Genomic DNA, 20,963 nt, shown 5'->3' with positions numbered 1-20,963 from the left:
TACAGTTGATTCCTGACATGCACAGCGCCGTTTATAGGTATATTTAGATGATGACTATGGCAAGAAGGTCTATTTGAAGCACGATTAGTCATAGTTATGTCATGTAGGATATAGTTACATCCATCCTTGTGTATTATTTAGTTTATCAGACTAGTAAACCTCCTGTATTCTTAGCTAATTCAGTCACTGACACAAACAACGTTCTGGTATGATCTATAACGTTCTGGTATGATCTATAACGATCTATAACGTTCTGGTATGATCTATAACGATCTATAACGTTCTGGTATGACCTATAACGTTCTGGTATGACCTATAACGTTCTGGTATGACCTATAACGTTCTGGTATGATCTAAAACGTTCTGGTATGACCTATAACGTTCTGGTATGATCTATAACGTTCTGGTATGACCTATAACGTTCTGGTATGACCTATAACGTTCTGGTATGACCTATAACGTTCTGGTATGACCTATAACGTTCTGGTATGATCTATAACGTTCTGGTATGATCTATAACGTTCTGGTATGATCTATAACGATCTATAACGTTCTGGTATGATCTATAACGATCTATAACGTTCTGGTATGATCTATAACGATCTATAACGTCCTGGTATGATCTAAAACGTTCTGGTATGATCTATAACGTTCTGGTATGATCTATAACGATCTATAACGTTCTGGTATGATCTATAACGTTCTGGTATGATCTATAACGATCTATAACGTTCTGGTATGATCTATAACGTCCTGGTATGATCTAAAACGTTCTGGTATGATCCATAACGTTCTGGTATGATCTATAACGATCTATAACGTTCTGGTATGATCTATAACGATCTATAACGTCCTGGTATGATCTAAAACGTTCTGGTATGATCTATAACGTTCTGGTATGATCTATAACGATCTATAACGTCCTGGTATGATCTATAACGTTCTGGTATGATCTAAAACGTTCTGGTATGATCTATAACGTTCTGGTATGATCTATAACGTTCTGGTATGATCTATAACGTTCTGGTATGATCTATAACGTTCTGGTATGATCTATAACGATCTATAACGTCCTGGTATGATCTATAACGTCCTGGTATGATCTAAAACGTTCTGGTATGATCTAAAACGTTCTGGTATGATCTAAAACGTTCTGGTATGATCCATAACGTTCTGGTATGATCTATAACGATCTATAACGATCTATAACGATCTATAACGTTCTGGTATGATCTATAACGTTCTGGTATGATCTATAACGATCTATAACGATCTATAACGATCTATAACGATCTATAACGTTCTGGTATGATCTATAACGTTCTGGTATGATCTATAACGATCTATAACGTTCTGGTATGATCTATAACGTTCTGGTATGATCTAAAACGTTCTGGTATGATCCATAACGTTCTGGTATGATCTATAACGATCTATAACGTTCTGGTATGATCTAAAACGTTCTGGTATGATCTAAAACGTTCTGGTATGATCTATAACGTTCTGGTATGATCTAAAACGTTCTGGTATGATCTAAAACGTTCTGGTATGATCTATAACGTTCTGGTATGATCTAAAACGTTCTGGTATGATCTATAACGTCCTGGTATGACCTATAACGTTCTGGTATGATCTATAACGTCCTGGTATGATCTATAACGTTCTGGTATGATCTATAACGTCCTGGTATGATCTATAACGTTCTGGTATGATCTATAACGTTCTGGTATGACCTATAACGTTCTGGTATGATCCATAACGTTCTGGTATGATCTAAAACGTTCTGGTATGACCTAAAACGTTCTGGTATGACCTAAAACGTTCTGGTATGACCTAAAACGTTCTGGTATGACCTAAAACGTTCTTTTATGATCTAAAACGTTCTGGTATGACCTAAAACGTTCTGGTATGACCTAAAACGTTCTGGTATGACCTAAAACGTTCTTTTATGATCTAAAACGTTCTGGTATGACCTAAAATGTTCTGGTATGATCTAAAACGTTCTGGTATGATCTATAACGTTCTGGTATGATCTATAACGTTCTGGTATGACCTATAACGTTCTGGTATGATCTAAAACGTTCTGGTATGACCTAAAATGTTCTGGTATGATCTAAAACGTTCTGGTATGATCTATAACGTTCTGGTATGACCTAAAACGTTCTTTTATGATCTAAAACGTTCTGGTATGACCTAAAACGTTCTTTTATGACCTAAAACGTTCTGGTATGATCTAGAATGTTCTGGTATGATCTAGAATGTTCTGGTATGATCTAGAACGTCCTGGTATGATCTAAAACGTTCTGGTATGATCTAGAACGTTCTGGTATGACCTAAAACATTCTTCTACTATATTAAACCTTCTTGTATTTCCTAAAACTTTATTATAATAACTATTACAATCAAATAATATCTCCTGAATATTTGATTTATTTATTAAACCTTTATTTATTCCTGAATAACACACATCTTCCTGCATGTCCACAATCGTTTCCTGTTTGCTCCTCTGCATACATTCATCCCTGTTTTCCATCTTTTTCAAATTCCTACTTTTCTTTCTTCTTTTGTGGTTTTCTTCCCCGTCCAGTGTTTCCCTTTCTGCCAGCAGGTAATTATCCTCCTGTTGGATTCCTCCTTTCTATCAAACTCTGTGTCTCTGATCTCACTGTTCAGAATATTCTTCTACTGTTATTTCTGATCCAATCACATCTCCTTACTGCTGTATGAAAAATAAACATTCAGTACCAGTCTAAAGTTTGGACACACCTCCTCATTCAAGGGTCTTTCTTTCTTTCTCTTTTACTACGTTCTACATCGTAGAATAATAGTGAAGACGTCAACACTATGAAATAATAACACATATGGAATCATGTAGTAACCAAAAAAGTGGTGTGGTTTCTTTGCAGCAATTCGACCATGAATGCTTGATTCACGCAGTCTCCTCTGAACAGTCGATGTTGAGATGTGTCTGTTACTTGAACTCTGTGAAGCATTTATTTGGGCTGCAATTTCTGAGGCTGGTAACTCTAATGAACTTATCCTCTGCAGCAGAGATAACTCCGGGTCTTCCTTTCCTGTGGCGGTCCTCATTAGAGACAGTTTCATCATAGTGCTTGATGTTTTTTTGCGACTGTACCTGAAAAAACGTTCAAAGTTCTTGACATTTTCCATATTGACGGACCTTCATTTCTTAAAGTAATGATGGACTGTCGTTTCTCTTTGCTTGATTTGAGCTGTTCTTGCCATAATATGGACATAATTTAATAAGATGTCACAACCCAATTGATTGGTTCAAACACATTAAGAAGGAATGAAATTCCACAAATTAACTTTTAACAAGGCACACCTGTTAATTCAAATGCATTCCAGGTGACTACCTCATGAATCTGGTTGAGAGAATACCAAGAGTGTGCAAAGCTGTCAAGGCAAAGGGGTGGCTACTTTGAAGAATCTCAAATATACAATATATTTTTGATTGAACACTTTTTTGGTTACTACATGATTCCATATGTTTTATTTCATAGTGTTGATCTCTTCACTATTATTCTACAATGTTGAAAATAGTCAAAATGTGTGTCCAAACTTTGGACTGGGACTGAATAACTGTACATCTGGGCCTTTGTTCAAATACCAGGGTTGTGGTCAATTCTAATTCGTGAACGTGAAGGCAAAATATAGATATAAATATTCAAAATTAATACACAATAACTGGTAATGCTGCATAGGTATAGAAAGGTCTGGAATTCAAATTTCTGTTAAAAAATATATAGTTATAAATTGATGAGGTGTACTCATCTTTGAGGATACGCGTTCAAGTACATTAGTACAAGTATTTTGAAAATATATGAATTTCTTAAAAACATTTCTTTTCCTATTCAACAAAAGGTGATAGGGTTTGAAATGAATTAAGTGCTTTATAAATATAGTAAAATTATAAATTGCTTACTATAAGATTTCACCTTTCTTATAACTGTAAAATATATTTTATTGTACTGTACATTATTAGCACAATTTTCAAAGAACTGACGACAGATGCCAAACGTCCTCTGAGTGAGTCAGAGGCACCATTCAAATGTGAGTCGCTACGGCTTTAAGCTCAAAGTTGTTTCAATTCTACCAAATGATTTATTATATTTCCTGTTGAGAGTTATGAATCCATCTGAGAACATCATAGCGAGATGATCTTGCTATTGTTGAATCCACTAGACTCTCCATTTAGGAGAGTCCTTTTAGGGGGCTCCCCACCTCACTGCAAAACATGTTAGTTGCCCCCATCTTGCCGCAAGAAATATACTTATATACACACATATATATATATATATATAAGTTCATTTCCTGCAATTTTTCAAATATTGCCATTGGGGCAAAGGTAACTTTTTGTAATTTTATAACAACTTTTATGCGTAAAGTGTAGAGCAATTGATGTTGCGCTCACAAAGCGCACTGTACGAAGAAATATCGGTTGGAACTGGTCCAGTTAAAGAAATATCGGTTGGAACTGGTCCAGTTAAAGAAATATCGGTTGGAACTGGTCCAGTTAAAGAAATATCGGTTGGAACTGGTCCTGTTGGAACTGGTCCAGTTAAAGAAATATCGGTTGGAACTGGTCCAGTTAAAGAAATATCGGTTGGAACTGGTCCAGTTAAAGAAATATCGGTTGGAACTGGTCCAGTTAAAGAAATATCGGTTGGAACTGGTCCTGTTGGAACTGGTCCAGTTAAAGAAATATCGGTTGGAACTGGTCCTGTTGGAACTGGTCCTGTTGGAACTGGTCCAGTTAAAGAAATATCGGTTGGAACTGGTCCAGTCAAAGAAATATCGGTTGGAACTGGTCCAGTTAAAGAAATATCGGTTGGAACTGGTCCAGTTAAAGAAATATCGGTTGGAACTGGTCCAGTTAAAGAAATATCGGTTGGAACTGGTCCTGTCAAAGAAATATTGGTTGGAACTGGTCCAGTTAAAGAAATATCGGTCGGAACTGGTCCAGTTAAAGAAATATCGGTTGGAACTGGTCCTGTTGGAACTGGTCCTGTCAAAGAAATATCGGTTGGAACTGGTCCTGTTGGAACTGGTCCTGTTGGAACTGGTCCTGTTGGAACTGGTCCAGTTAAAGAAATATCGGTTGGAACTGGTCCTGTCAAAGAAATATTGGTTGGAACTGGTCCAGTTAAAGAAATATCGGTTGGAACTGGTCCTGTCAAAGAAATATTGGTTGGAACTGGTCCAGTTAAAGAAATATCGGTTGGAACTGGTCCTGTTGGAACTGGTCCTGTCAAAGAAATATCGGTTGGAACTGGTCCTGTTGGAACTGGTCCTGTTGGAACTGGTCCAGTTAAAGAAATATCGGTTGGAACTGGTCCTGTTGGAACTGGTCCTGTCAAAGAAATATCGGTTGGAACTGGTCCTGTTGGAACTGGTCCTGTCAAAGAAATATCGGTTGGAACTGGTCCTGTCAAAGAAATATCGGTTGGAACTGGTCCTGTCAAAGAAATATTGGTCGGAACTGGTCCAGTTAAAGAAATATTGGTTGGAACTGGTCCAGTTAAAGAAATATCGGTTGGAACTGGTCCAGTTAAAGAAATATCGGTTGGAACTGGTCCAGTTAAAGAAATATCGGTTGGAACTGGTCCAGTTAAAGAAATATCGGTTGGAACTGGTCCTGTCAAAGAAATATTGGTTGGAACTGGTCCAGTTAAAGAAATATCGGTCGGAACTGGTCCAGTTAAAGAAATATTGGTTGGAACTGGTCCAGTTAAAGAAATATCGGTTGGAACTGGTCCTGTTGGAACTGGTCCTGTCAAAGAAATATCGGTTGGAACTGGTCCAGTCAAAGAAATATCGGTTGGAACTGGTCCAGTCAAAGAAATATCGGTTGGAACTGGTCCTGTTGGAACTGGTCCTGTTGGAACTGGTCCAGTTAAAGAAATATCGGTTGGAACTGGTCCTGTCAAAGAAATATTGGTTGGAACTGGTCCAGTTAAAGAAATATCGGTTGGAACTGGTCCTGTTTGAACTGGTCCTGTCAAAGAAATATCGGTTGGAACTGGTCCTGTTGGAACTGGTCCTTTTGGAACTGGTCCAGTTAAAGAAATATCGGTTGGAACTGGTCCTGTTGGAACTGGTCCAGTTAAAGAAATATCGGTTGGAACTGGTCCTGTCAAAGAAATATTGGTTGGAACTGGTCCAGTTAAAGAAATATCGGTTGGAACTGGTCCTGTTGGAACTGGTCCTGTCAAAGAAATATCGGTTGGAACTGGTCCTGTTGGAACTGGTCCTTTTGGAACTGGTCCAGTTAAAGAAATATCGGTTGGAACTGGTCCTGTTGGAACTGGTCCAGTTAAAGAAATATCGGTTGGAACTGGTCCAGTTAAAGAAATATCGGTTGGAACTGGTCCAGTTAAAGAAATATCGGTTGGAACTGGTCCTGTCAAAGAAATATCGGTTGGAACTGGTCCTGTTGGAACTGGTCCTGTCAAAGAAATATCGGTCGGAACTGGTCCAGTCAAAGAAATATCGGTTGGAACTGGTCCTGTTGGAACTGGTCCTGTCAAAGAAATATCGGTTGGAACTGGTCCTGTCAAAGAAATATCGGTTGGAACTGGTCCTGTCAAAGAAATATTGGTCGGAACTGGTCCAGTTAAAGAAATATCGGTTGGAACTGGTCCTGTCAAAGAAATATTGGTTGGAACTGGTCCAGTTAAAGAAATATCGGTCGGAACTGGTCCAGTTAAAGAAATATCGGTCGGAACTGGTCCAGTTAAAGAAATATCGGTCGGAACTGGTCCAGTTAAAGAAATATCGGTCGGAACTGGTCCAGTTAAAGAAATATCGGTTGGAACTGGTCCTGTTGGAACTGGTCCAGTTAAAGAAATATCGGTCGGAACTGGTCCAGTTAAAGAAATATCGGTCGGAACTGGTCCAGTTGGAACTGGGTTTCATTTGATTTATTTATCAGTTTTATTTAAGCTTTATTTAACTAGGCAAGTCAGTTAAAAGAACAAATTCTTATTTACAATGACGGACTACCAAAATGCAAAAGGGGACAGGGGCAACATTTTAAATAAATAAAATATAAATAAAAATATAAATAAAAATAAATATAAATATAGGACATATCACACATCACAACAAGAGAGACAAAGAGAGACCTAAGACAATATTTATTGAGAAATATTGAAAATAAATTCTATATGTTAAATTACTGAATTTGATTCTAATTGAACCCAACCCTGTCCCCTGTCCATCCTCCTTTACAGTTGCACGACTGTCTCAGTGTTGGTAAGTTGTAGATTTCCTAGACTGTCATTGGCTCCTGTGTATGTCTCTACACAGCTGGATAAGGAGCTGCAACACAACCTGAAGGAGACCATGGTTCAGAAATACCAGCAGTCTGGAGAGGAGAGCATCACCAGTGCAGTGGACAAGCTGCAGCAGGAGGTAAATGAACGACAGAAGCTTCCTGTAAATACTGTTCCAACCACCATGTTTCATTCAGATAGAGGTCGTGGTTTAGGCTGCTTGGTTTGGAGTGCATATTGTAACGAATCAGACGTTGATAAGACAGATAACTCCTCCCCCTTTCTTGGAGCAGGGGTTACTGGCGCATCACATTAAATGCATCACATTATATACATCACATTAAATACATCACATTATATACATCACATTAAATACATCACATTATATTAAATAAATCACATTAAATACATCACATTATATTAAATACATCACATTAAATACATCACATTAAATACATCACATTAAATGCATCACATTAAATGCATCACATTATATGCATCACATTAAATACATCACATTATATTAAATACATCACATTATATTAAATACATCACATTAAATACATCACATTATATACATCACATTATATTAAATACATCACATTATATACATCACATTAAATACATCACATTATATACATCACATTATATTAAATACATCACATTATATACATCACATTAAATACATCACATTATATACATCACATTATATACATCACATTATATACATCACATTATATACATCACATTATATACATCACATTATATACATCACATTATATACATCACATTATATTAAATACATCACATTATATTAAATACATCACATTATATTAAATACATCACATTAAATACATCACATTATATACATCACATTATATACATCACATTATATACATCACATTATATTAAATACATCACATTAAATACATCACATCACATTATATACATCACATTATATACATCACATTATATACATCACATTATATACATCACATTATATTAAATACATCACATTATATACATCACATTATATACATCACATTATATACATCACATTATATACATCACATTATATTAAATACATCACATTATATACATCACATTATATACATCACATTATATACATCACATTATATACATCACATTATATTAAATACATCACATTATATTAAATACATCACATTATATTAAATACATCACATTATATTAAATACATCACATTATATTAAATACATCACATTATATTAAATACATCACATTATATTAAATACATCACATTATATTAAATACATCACATTAAATGCATCACATTAAATACATCACATTAAATACATCACATTATATTAAATACATCACATTAAATGCATCACATTATATTAAATACATCACATTATATTAAATACATCACATTATATACATCACATTATATACATCACATTAAATAAATCACATTATATTAAATACATCACATTAAATACATCACATTATATTAAATACATCACATTATATTAAATACATCACATTAAATGCATCACATTATATTAAATACATCACATTAAATACATCACATTAAATACATCACATTAAATACATCACATTAAATACATCACATCACATTAAATACATCACATTATATTAAATACATCACATTAAATACATCACATTATATTAAATACATCACATCACATTAAATACATCACATTATATTAAATACATCACATTATATTAAATACATCACATTATATTAAATACATCACATTAAATACATCACATTATATTAAATACATCACATTAAATACATCACATTATATTAAATACATCACATTATATTAAATACATCACATTAAATACATCACATTAAATACATCACATTATATTAAATACATCACATTATATTAAATACATCACATTAAATACATCACATTATATTAAATACATCACATTATATTAAATACATCACATCACATTAAATACATCACATTAAATACATCACATTAAATACATCACATTAAATACATCACATTATATACATCACATTATATTAAATACATCACATTAAATACATCACATTATATACATCACATTAAATACATCACATTAAATACATCACATTAAATACATCACATTATATTAAATACATCACATTAAATACATCACATTATATACATCACATTATATTAAATACATCACATTAAATACATCACATTAAATACATCACATTAAATACATCACATTATATTAAATACATCACATTAAATACATCACATTAAATACATCACATTAAATACATCACATTATATTAAATACATCACATTATATTAAATGCATCACATTAAATACATCACATTAAATACATCACATTATATTAAATACATCACATTATATACATCACATTATATTAAATACATCACATTAAATACATCACATTAAATACATCACATTATATTAAATACATCACATTAAATACATCACATTAAATACATCACATTATATTAAATACATCACATTAAATACATCACATTAAATACATCACATTAAATACATCACATTATATACATCACATTATATTAAATACATCACATTATATACATCACATTAAATACATCACATTAAATACATCACATTAAATACATCACATTAAATACATCACATTAAATACATCACATTAAATACATCACATTAAATACATCACATTATATACATCACATCACATTAAATACATCACATTATATTAAATACATCACATTATATACATCACATCACATTAAATACATCACATTAAATACATCACATTATATTAAATACATCACATTAAATACATCACATTATATTAAATACATCACATTAAATACATCACATTATATTAAATACATCACATTAAATACATCACATTAAATACATCACATTATATTAAATGCATCACATTATATACATCACATTATATACATCACATTAAATACATCACATTAAATACATCACATTAAATACATCACATTAAATACATCACATTAAATACATCACATTATATTAAATGCATCACATTATATACATCACATTAAATGCATCACATTAAATACATCACATTATATACATCACATTAAATGCATCACATTAAATACATCACATTAAATACATCACATTAAATACATCACATTATATACATCACATTAAATACATCACATTAAATACATCACATTAAATACATCACATTAAATACATCACATTATATTAAATACATCACATTATATTAAATACATCACATTATATTCATCACATTATATTAAATACATCACATTATATACATCACATTATATACATCACATTAAATACATCACATTATATTAAATACATCACATTATATTAAATACATCACATTATATTAAATACATCACATTATATACATCACATTATATACATCACATTATATTAAATACATCACATTATATTAAATACATCACATTAAATACATCACATTAAATACATCACATTATATTAAATACATCACATTATATTAAATACATCACATTATATTAAATACATCACATTATATGCATCACATTAAATACATCACATTAAATACATCACATTATATTAAATACATCACATTATATTAAATACATCACATTATATTAAATACATCACATTATATTAAATACATCACATTATATACATCACATTATATACATCACATTATATTAAATACATCACATTATATTAAATACATCACATTATATTAAATACATCACATTATATACATCACATTATATACATCACATTATATTAAATACATCACATTACATTAAATACATCACATTATATACATCACATTATATTAAATACATCACATTAAATACATCACATTAAATACATCACATTAAATACATCACATTAAATACATCACATTAAATACATCACATTAAATACATCACATTATATTAAATACATCACATTATATTAAATACATCACATTATATTAAATACATCACATTATATTAAATACATCACATTATATGCATCACATTAAATACATCACATTAAATACATCACATTATATTAAATACATCACATTATATTAAATACATCACATTATATTAAATACATCACATTATATTAAATACATCACATTAAATACATCACATTATATTAAATGCATCACATTATATACATCACATTAAATGCATCACATTAAATACATCACATTATATACATCACATTAAATGCATCACATTAAATACATCACATTAAATACATCACATTAAATACATCACATTATATACATCACATTAAATACATCACATTAAATACATCACATTAAATACATCACATTAAATACATCACATTATATTAAATACATCACATTATATTAAATACATCACATTATATTCATCACATTATATTAAATACATCACATTATATACATCAATTATATACATCACATTAAATACATCACATTATATTAAATACATCACATTATATTAAATACATCACATTATATTAAATACATCACATTATATACATCACATTATATACATCACATTATATTAAATACATCACATTATATTAAATACATCACATTAAATACATCACATTAAATACATCACATTATATTAAATACATCACATTATATTAAATACATCACATTATATTAAATACATCACATTATATGCATCACATTAAATACATCACATTAAATACATCACATTATATTAAATACATCACATTATATTAAATACATCACATTATATTAAATACATCACATTATATTAAATACATCACATTATATACATCACATTATATACATCACATTATATTAAATACATCACATTATATTAAATACATCACATTATATTAAATACATCACATTATATACATCACATTATATACATCACATTATATTAAATACATCACATTACATTAAATACATCACATTATATACATCACATTATATTAAATACATCACATTAAATACATCACATTAAATACATCACATTAAATACATCACATTAAATACATCACATTATATTAAATACATCACATTATATTAAATACATCACATTATATTAAATACATCACATTATATTAAATACATCACATTATATGCATCACATTAAATACATCACATTAAATACATCACATTATATTAAATACATCACATTATATTAAATACATCACATTATATTAAATACATCACATTATATTAAATACATCACATTATATTAAATACATCACATTATATACATCACATTATATACATCACATTATATTAAATACATCACATTATATTAAATACATCACATTATATTAAATACATCACATTATATACATCACATTATATTAAATACATCACATTATATTAAATACATCACATTACATTAAATACATCACATTATATACATCACATTATATTAAATACATCACATTATATACATCACATTATATACATCACATTATATTAAATACGCTTATATACATCACATTATATTAAATACGCTTATATACCGTGCATGTAATGTCTGTAATGTATGTAATGTATGTAATGTATGTACCGTGTATGTAATGTATGTAATGTATGTAATGTGCATTCAGAAATTATTCAGACCCCTTGACCTTTTCCACATTTTGTGAAGATACAGCTTTATCTAAAATAGATTAAATAAAAACATTTCCTCGTCAATCTACACACAATACCCGATAATGACAAAGCGAAACATAATACAGAATGACATAATACAGAACATCAATAGACAAGAACAGCTTTTAAGGACAGAACTACATTTTTAAAAAGGTACACGTAGCCGACATATCAATACATACACACAAATTATCCAGGTCAAATAGGGGAGAGGCGTTGTGCCGCGAGATGTTGCTTTATCTGGGCTTTTTTCAAACCAGGTTTGCTGGTTTTTTGAGCAAAATGAGATGGAAGGAAGTTCCACACAATAAGGGCTCTATATAATACTGTACTCTATATAATACTGTACTCTATATAATACTGTACTCTATATAATACTGTACTCTATATAATACTGTACACTATATAATACTGTACACTATATAATACTGTACTCTATATAATACTGTACTCTATATAATACTGTACACTATATAATACTGTACACTATATAATACTGTACTCTATTTGAATTTGTTCTGGATTTGGGGACTATGAAAAGACCCCTGGTGGCATGTCTGGTGGGGTAAGTGTGTGTGTCAGAGCTGTGTGTAAGTTGACTATGTAAACAATTTGGGATTTTCAACACATTAATGTTTCTTATAAAAAGAAGTGATGCAGTCAGTCTCTCCTCAACTCTTAACCAAGACAGACTGGCATGAATCATATTTATATCAGCCCTCTGATTACAATTAAGAGCAAAATGTGCCGCTCTGTTCTGGAACAGCTGCAGCTTAACTAGGTCTTTCTTTGCAGCACTGGACCACACGACTGGACAATAATCAAGATTAGACAAAACTAGAGCCTGCAGGACTTGACCACACGACTGGACAATAATCAAGATTAGACCAAACTAGAACTTGCTTTGTGGAGTGTGGCGTCAAAAAAGCAGAACATCTCTTTATTACGGCTAGACGCCTCCTCATCTCTACAACCATTGAATCTATATGTTTTTACCATGACAGTTTACAATCTAAGGTAACGGCAAGTAATTTAGTCTCCTCAACTTGTTCAACAGCCACACCATTCATTACCAGATTCAGCTGAGGTCTATAGCTTAAGGAATGATTTGTACTAAATACAATGCTCTTAGTTTTAGAGATGTTCAGGACCAGTTTATTACTGGCCCCCCATTCCAAAACAGACTGCAACTCTTTGTTAAGGGTTTCAGTGACTTCATGAGCTGTGGTTGCTGATGCGTATATGGTTGAATCATCAGCATACATGGATACACATGCTTTGTTTATTGCCAGTGGCAGGTCATTGGTAAAAATAGAAAAGAGTTGAGGGCCTAGAGAGCTGCCCTGCGGTACACCACACTTTACATGTTTGACATTAGAGAAGCTTCCATTAAAGAAAACCCTTTGAGTTCTATTAGAGAGATAGCTCTGAATCCACGACATGGCAGAGGTTGAAAAGCCATAGCACTTAAGTTTTTTTCAACAGGTAAATGGTCAATAATATCAAAGGCTGCACTGAAATCTAACAGTACAGCTCCCACAATCTTCTTATTATCAATTTTTCTTTCAACCAATCATCAGTCATTTGTGTCAGTGCAGTACATGTTGATTAAATCCAGTTTTGTGGATTGGGGTGATTAGTCCTTTGTTCCAAACATATCTCTCTCTCTCTCTCTCTCTCTCTCTCTCTCTCTCTCTCTCTCTCTCTCTCTCTCTCTCTCTCTCTCTCTCTCTCTCTCTCTCTCTCTCTCTCTCTCTCTCTCTCTCTCAGTTTAAGTGTTGTGGTAGTAACAGCTCGTCAGACTGGTCAGACAGTGTGTGGATCCTGACACCTAGCAACGAGAGACTGGTCCCAGACAGCTGCTGCAAGACACCCAGTAACCTCTGTGGCCGCAGAGACCACCCCTCTAATATATACAAGGTGGAGGTGAGTAAGGCCACACACACACACACACACACACACATCCTACAGTACATATCAAACAATAGACAATAAGGTAATGTGTATAATTCCTGATAGTACCCGATTGTTCAAGATGACATGAGTGTCCTCCTCCTCTCTCTTTTAGGGAGGGTGCATCACTAAGCTGGAGACCTTCATTCTGAGCCAACTGCAGATCCTGGGAGCAGTGGCGATCGGCATCGCCTTCCTCCAGGTAAAGTCCTAGAAACTTACCACGTGTTAATGTAGACTTGGGGGAACTTAGTGACGTTAATGTAGACATGGGGGAACTTAGTGATATTAATGTAGACACGGGGGAACTTAGTAACATTAATGTAGACTTGGGGGAACTTAGTAACATTAATGTAGACTTGAGGGAACTTAGTAATATTCATGAAGACACGGGGGAACTTAGTAATGTTAATGTAGACACGGGGGAACTTAGTAACATTAATGTAGACTTGGGGGAACTTAGTAACATTAATGTAGACTTGAGGAAACTTAGTAACATTAATGTAGACTTGAGGGAACTTAGTAATATTCATGTAGACACGGGGGAACTTAGTAACATTAATGTAGACTTGGGGGGAACTTAGTACACATTATTCATGTCAGAGGAATGTTAACCAGAAGGGGACTAGGGTTACAATTTTGGAACACCCCCCCCCACGTTCAGCTGGAAGGTGGCGCATGGAACGCAAAAATATTCCTAAAAATATTTAACCTCCACACATTAACAAGTCCAATGGCTCAAATGAAAGATAAACACCTTGTTTATCTACCCAGCGAGTCAGATTTCTAAAATGTTTTACGGCGAAAACATAGCACATTTTTATGTCAAACCACCACCGAAGACACAGCTAATTTGCATAGCCAAGTTGAAAAAAATATGCAATCAACAAACGCAGGATTAAAAGAAAAATAATGCACTAACCTTTTGAAATCTTCATCAGATGACAGTAATATAACATGTTACACAGTACATTTGTTTTTTTTTCAATAATATGCTATATATATCCATAAATCTCTGTTTACAATGATGCATCGTTCAAAAAATGCTACTCAAATGTCCTGAGAAATGATGATAGCTCCGGCAGATAACGTCAGCTAACAAGGAATACACATCATAAACTTTGACTAAATATGCATGTTCTACATATATATAGTTAGATACACTTCTTCTGAATGCAATCGCTGTGTTACATTTATTTTTAACGTTACAGGTTTCGTTCACTAGGCTATACTATGAGTCGGCGCTCAAAAAGTAGCATTATGGCTCCTCTATCTTGGAGTCCACATAAAACCAAATTTACCACATAAATATTCCCTTAACTTTGCTGTTCTTCCATCAGAAGACCTGGAAGGAATTATACTTACCAAAAACAGCGTTTAGTTTTGCAGTCTGTGTCTTTCGGTTCTCAAACACGACACATTTCGGTTGAAATGTAGCCAAAAGTCAAGTGGATGCGCACCAAAACGTCGAACTTACATATTATATGTCGATTAAACTTGTCAAACTAACTTCATAATCAAGCTTTAACATGTTATAAAGGTGTACAGCAATCGTGAGGACGAACAGAAACGCATGCATTGTATAATCGATCTTGGAAAAAAGACAGGACCTGAGCAGAGCGCGCATAAAAGTGACCTGTTTTTTCACGTGACCGAAAGGTTTCGGCCCGCCAAAACTCTCGTGAGCGCGCGATTCTCACAATGAGAAGCCCCATTGAAAGCTGAGATCGCGCTGAAGACAGAGAGACTGTTCCCAGACCTGTAACTGCTTGGGCAGGGTGGGGGCGATGATGTCAAAGTTGGGCCAACTTTTATGATGACAAGAGAGAGTTTGGGAGAATGACTGCCCTGAGAGTTCTGCTTTACATACAGACATAATTTAAACGGTTTTAGAAGCTTTAGAGTGTTTTCTATTCAATAATATTTTTTATTTGCATATATTAGCAACTTTTGACCAAAAACAATTATGTTTACTATGGGCCCGCAATTACTCCAGCGGGGGCAGTAGACAGCCCTATCCCCAAGAGGTTTTTAATGTAGACTTGAGGGAACTTAGTGATGTTAATGTAGACATGGGGGACCTTAGTAACATTATTCACATTGTTTAACTGAGAAACAGTTATGAAAGAAACAGGTTATGTGAAGTACTATTAATGTGAATAATAAACTCAGCAAAAAAAGAAAAGTCCCTTTTTCAGGACCCTGTCTTTCAAAGATAATTCGTAAAAATCAAAATAACTTCACAGATCTTCATTGTAAAGGGGTTAAACACTGTTTCCCATGCTCGTTCAAGGAACCATAAACAATTAATGAACATGCACCTGTGGAACGGTCGTTAAGACACTAATTACGGTCACAGTTATGAAAACTTAGGACACTTAGGACCTGTTGGACCGGAGAGTGAGGACTAGGGCCATTCCCCCCAGAAATATCCGGGAACTTGCAGGTAGTGGGGTAACATCTCACAGCAAGAACTGGCAAATCTGGTGAAGTCCATGAGCAGTACTTAATGCAGCTGGTGGCCACACCAAATATTGACTGTTACTTTTGATTTTGACCCCCCCCCTTTGTTCAGGGACATATTATTCAATTTCTGTTAGTCACATGTCTGTGGAACTTGTTCGGTTTATGTCTCAGTTGTTGAATCTTGTTATGTTCATACAAATATTTACACATGTTAAGTTTGCTGAAAATAGACGCAGTTGACAGTGAGAGGACGTTTCTCTTTTTTGCTGAGTTTATATTTGGATTGGTTTACTACAAGTTTACTATGTTTACTACAATGTAACTACTATGCACTTCTATATTTAGTTTAGTTTAGTATGTGTACTACTATAACTACTGTGTACTTCTATATTTAGTGTACTATGTGTACTACTATAACTACTGTGTACTTCTATATTTAGTTTAGTTTACTACGTGTACTACTATAACTACTGTGTACTTCTATATTTAGTTTAGTTTACTACGTGTACTACTACAACTACTGTGCACTTCTATATTTAGTTTACTACGTGTACTACTACAACTACTGTGTACTTCTATATTTAGTTTACTACGTGTACTACTACAACTACTGTGTACTTCTATATTTAGTTTACTACGTGTACTACTACAACCACTGTGTACTTCTATATTTAGTTTACTACGTGTACTACTACAACTACTGTGTACTTCTATATTTAGTTTACTACGTGTACTACTACAACTACTGTGTACTTCTATATTTAGTTTACTACGTGTACTACTATAACTACTGTGTACTTCTATATTTAGTTTAGTTTACTATGTGTACTACTATAACTACTGATTATATTTCCATCGTCTCTTTATTTCTTTCAGCTCGTAGGGATGATTCTTGTTTGCTGCCTGTATCGAGGTCTGAAGGAGGAGTCATACTGAGCATCGCTGATGGCACAACTACAACAGCAAGAAGACAACAACAACACAACCACAACAACAACATATTTACCAGTATTTAGATATGCTTTCTCTCTGTCTCGGACGCTACATACGTCTCCTGTAGATATGTGGAATGAAAGTCATTTTTTTTTCAAAGACAAATTTAATCTATGTTGAAGTTTAGGTAAGGCAGGCAGCAGGAACAGGCAGACAGGCAGGCAAAGAGGTAGGCAGACAGACAGACAGGCAAGCAGTCAGACAGGCAGGCAAAGAGGCAGACAGGAAGGTTGCAGCAGACAGACAGACAGGCTGTGGGACAGCCAGACAGACAGGAAGGAAGATAAGCTGTGGGGACAGCCAGACAGACAGACAGACAGACAGACAGACAGACAGACAGACAGACAGACAGACAGACAGACAGACAGACAGACAGACAGACAGACAGACAGACAGACAGACAGACAGACAGACAGACAGACAGACAGACAGACGCACAGACAGACAGGCATGCTGTGGGACAGACGCACAGACAGACAGGCATGCTGTGGGACAGACAGCCAGACAGGAAGGAAGATAAGCTGAGGGGACAGACAGCCAGACAGGAAGGAAGATAAGCTGTGGGGACAGACAGCCAGACAGGAAGGAAGACGAGCTGTGGGACAGCAGTGTTATAGAGTTGGCTAGCGTCTAGCCTGTATTGTATGAGTTTCTATTCCATGTTTTATTTTCTCTTCCTGCCATAGTCTATTCTTAGGTAGATGCTGGTCTATTCTGCCTTGGGTAGATGCTGGTCTATTCTGCCTTGGGTAGATGCTGGTCTATTCTGCCTTGGGTAGATGCTGGTCTATTCTGCCTTGGGTAGATGCTGGTCTATTCTGCCATGGGTAGATGCTGGTCTATTCTGCCTTGGGTAGATGCTGGTCTATTCTGCCATGGGTAGATGCTGGTCTATTCTGCCTTGGGTAGATGCTGGTCTATTCTGCCATGGGTAGATGCTGGTCTATTCTGCCTTGGGTAGATGCTGGTCTATTCTGCCATGGGTAGATGCTGGTCTATTCTGCCTTGGGTAGATGCTGGTCTATTCTGCCATGGGTAGATGCTGGTCTATTCTGCCTTGGGTAGATGCTGGTCTATTCTGCCTTGGGTAGATGCTGGTCTATTCTGCCTTGGGTAGATGCTGGTCTATTCTGCCTTGGGTAGATGCTGATCTATTCTGCCTTGGGTAGATAGATGCTGGTCTATTCTGCCTTGGGTAGATAGATGCTGGTCTATTCTGACTTGGGTAGATGCTAGTCTATTCTGACTTGGGTAGATGCTGGTCTATTCTGCCTTGGGTAGATGCTGATCTATTCTGCCTTGGGTAGATAGATGCTGGTCTATTCTGCCTTGGGTAGATAGATGCTGGTCTATTCTGACTTGGGTAGATGCTGGTCTATTCTGCGTTGGGTAGATGCTGGTGGATTTCAACATGTACAGAGCCTTCAGAAAGTATTCATACCCCTTGACTTATTCCACATGTTGTTGTGTTACAGCCTGAATTCAACATGGATTAAATATATTTTCCTCATCAATCTACACACAATACCACATAATGATAAACTGAAGACATGTTTTTGGAAATGTTGAAAAAAAATGTGTTGAAAATTAAATACAAAAATATCTCATATACACAAGTATTCACACCCCTGAGTCAATACTTTGTAGAAACAACTTTAGCAATGCTTACGGCTGTGAGTCTTTCTGGGTGAGTCTCTTAAGAGATTTCCACACCTGGATTGTGCAACATTTTCCTATTATTCTTAAAAAATTCTTCAAGCTCTTTCAAATTATTTGTTGATCACGGCAAGACAACCATTTTCAGGTCTTAGATTTTCAAGTCAAAACTGTAACACGGCCACTCAGGAACATTCACTGTCTTCGTGTTAAGCAACTCCGGAGTAGATTTGGCCTTGTGTTTCAGGTTATTGTCCTGCTGAAAGGTGAATGAATCTCCCAGTGTCTGGTGGAAAACAGACTGAACCATATTTTCCTCTGGGATTTTGCCTGTGCTTCATTCCATGTGTTACTGAGAAACACTCCCAAGTCCTTAATTAACAATTACAAGCATACCCATAACATGATGCAGCCACCACTATATGCATGTTGTACTGGATTTAACCACAAACAGAATACTTTGTATTCAGGACAAAAATGTCATTGCTTTGCCACATTTTTTGCAATATTACTTTAGTGCCTTGACACTTCTGGAGCTCAGTTGGTAGAGCATGGCGCTTGTAACGCCAGGGTAGTGGGTTCGATCCCCGGGACCACCCATACGTAGAATGTATGCACACATGACTGTAAGTCGCTTTGGATAAAAGCGTCTGCTAAATGATATATATTTTTAGGCTTCCTTCTTTTCACTCTGTCATTTAGGTTAGTATTGTAGAGTAACTACAATGCATCCTCAGTTTTCTCCTGTCACAACCATTAAACTCTGTAACTGGTTTATAGTCATCATTGGCCTCATGGTGAAATCCCTGAGCGGTTTCCTTCCTCTCTGGCAACTGAGTTATGAAGGATGCCTGTATCTTTGTAGTGACTGGGTGTATTGATACACTATCCAACGTGTAATTAATAACTTCACCATGATGAAAGGGATATTCAATGTCTGTTCTTATTATGTTTAGCTTCCT

At 34.2% G+C, this 20,963-nt stretch overlaps 1 protein-coding gene across 3 annotated transcripts in view; it reads left to right on the top strand.

The window, feature by feature from the left end:
• The window catches only part of LOC124037446 (CD151 antigen-like), a 50,452-nt gene extending 31,840 nt beyond the window's left edge, over window positions 1–18,612 (top strand). For 2 of the 3 annotated variants that reach the window (XM_046352146.1, XM_046352148.1), the window contains 5 exons: window positions 2,588–2,608; window positions 7,333–7,437; window positions 14,704–14,859; window positions 15,002–15,088; window positions 18,229–18,612. In XM_046352146.1, coding sequence (XP_046208102.1) covers window positions 2,588–2,608; window positions 7,333–7,437; window positions 14,704–14,859; window positions 15,002–15,088; window positions 18,229–18,288 — 429 coding nt within the window. In that variant the 3' untranslated portion in view covers window positions 18,289–18,612. The remainder of the gene's footprint in view (window positions 1–2,587; window positions 2,609–7,332; window positions 7,438–14,703; window positions 14,860–15,001; window positions 15,089–18,228) is intronic. The other variant, XM_046352147.1, reaches the window with a different exon arrangement.
• Window positions 18,613–20,963: the final 2,351 nt, after the last annotated feature.

The sequence above is a fragment of the Oncorhynchus gorbuscha genome, linkage group LG06 (assembly GCF_021184085.1).
Source record: "Oncorhynchus gorbuscha isolate QuinsamMale2020 ecotype Even-year linkage group LG06, OgorEven_v1.0, whole genome shotgun sequence".
In the NCBI taxonomy this organism is placed as follows: domain Eukaryota; kingdom Metazoa; phylum Chordata; class Actinopteri; order Salmoniformes; family Salmonidae; genus Oncorhynchus; species Oncorhynchus gorbuscha.
The sequence above is the reverse complement of the archived record's forward strand: the minus strand, read 5'-3'. Positions and strand labels throughout refer to the sequence as shown.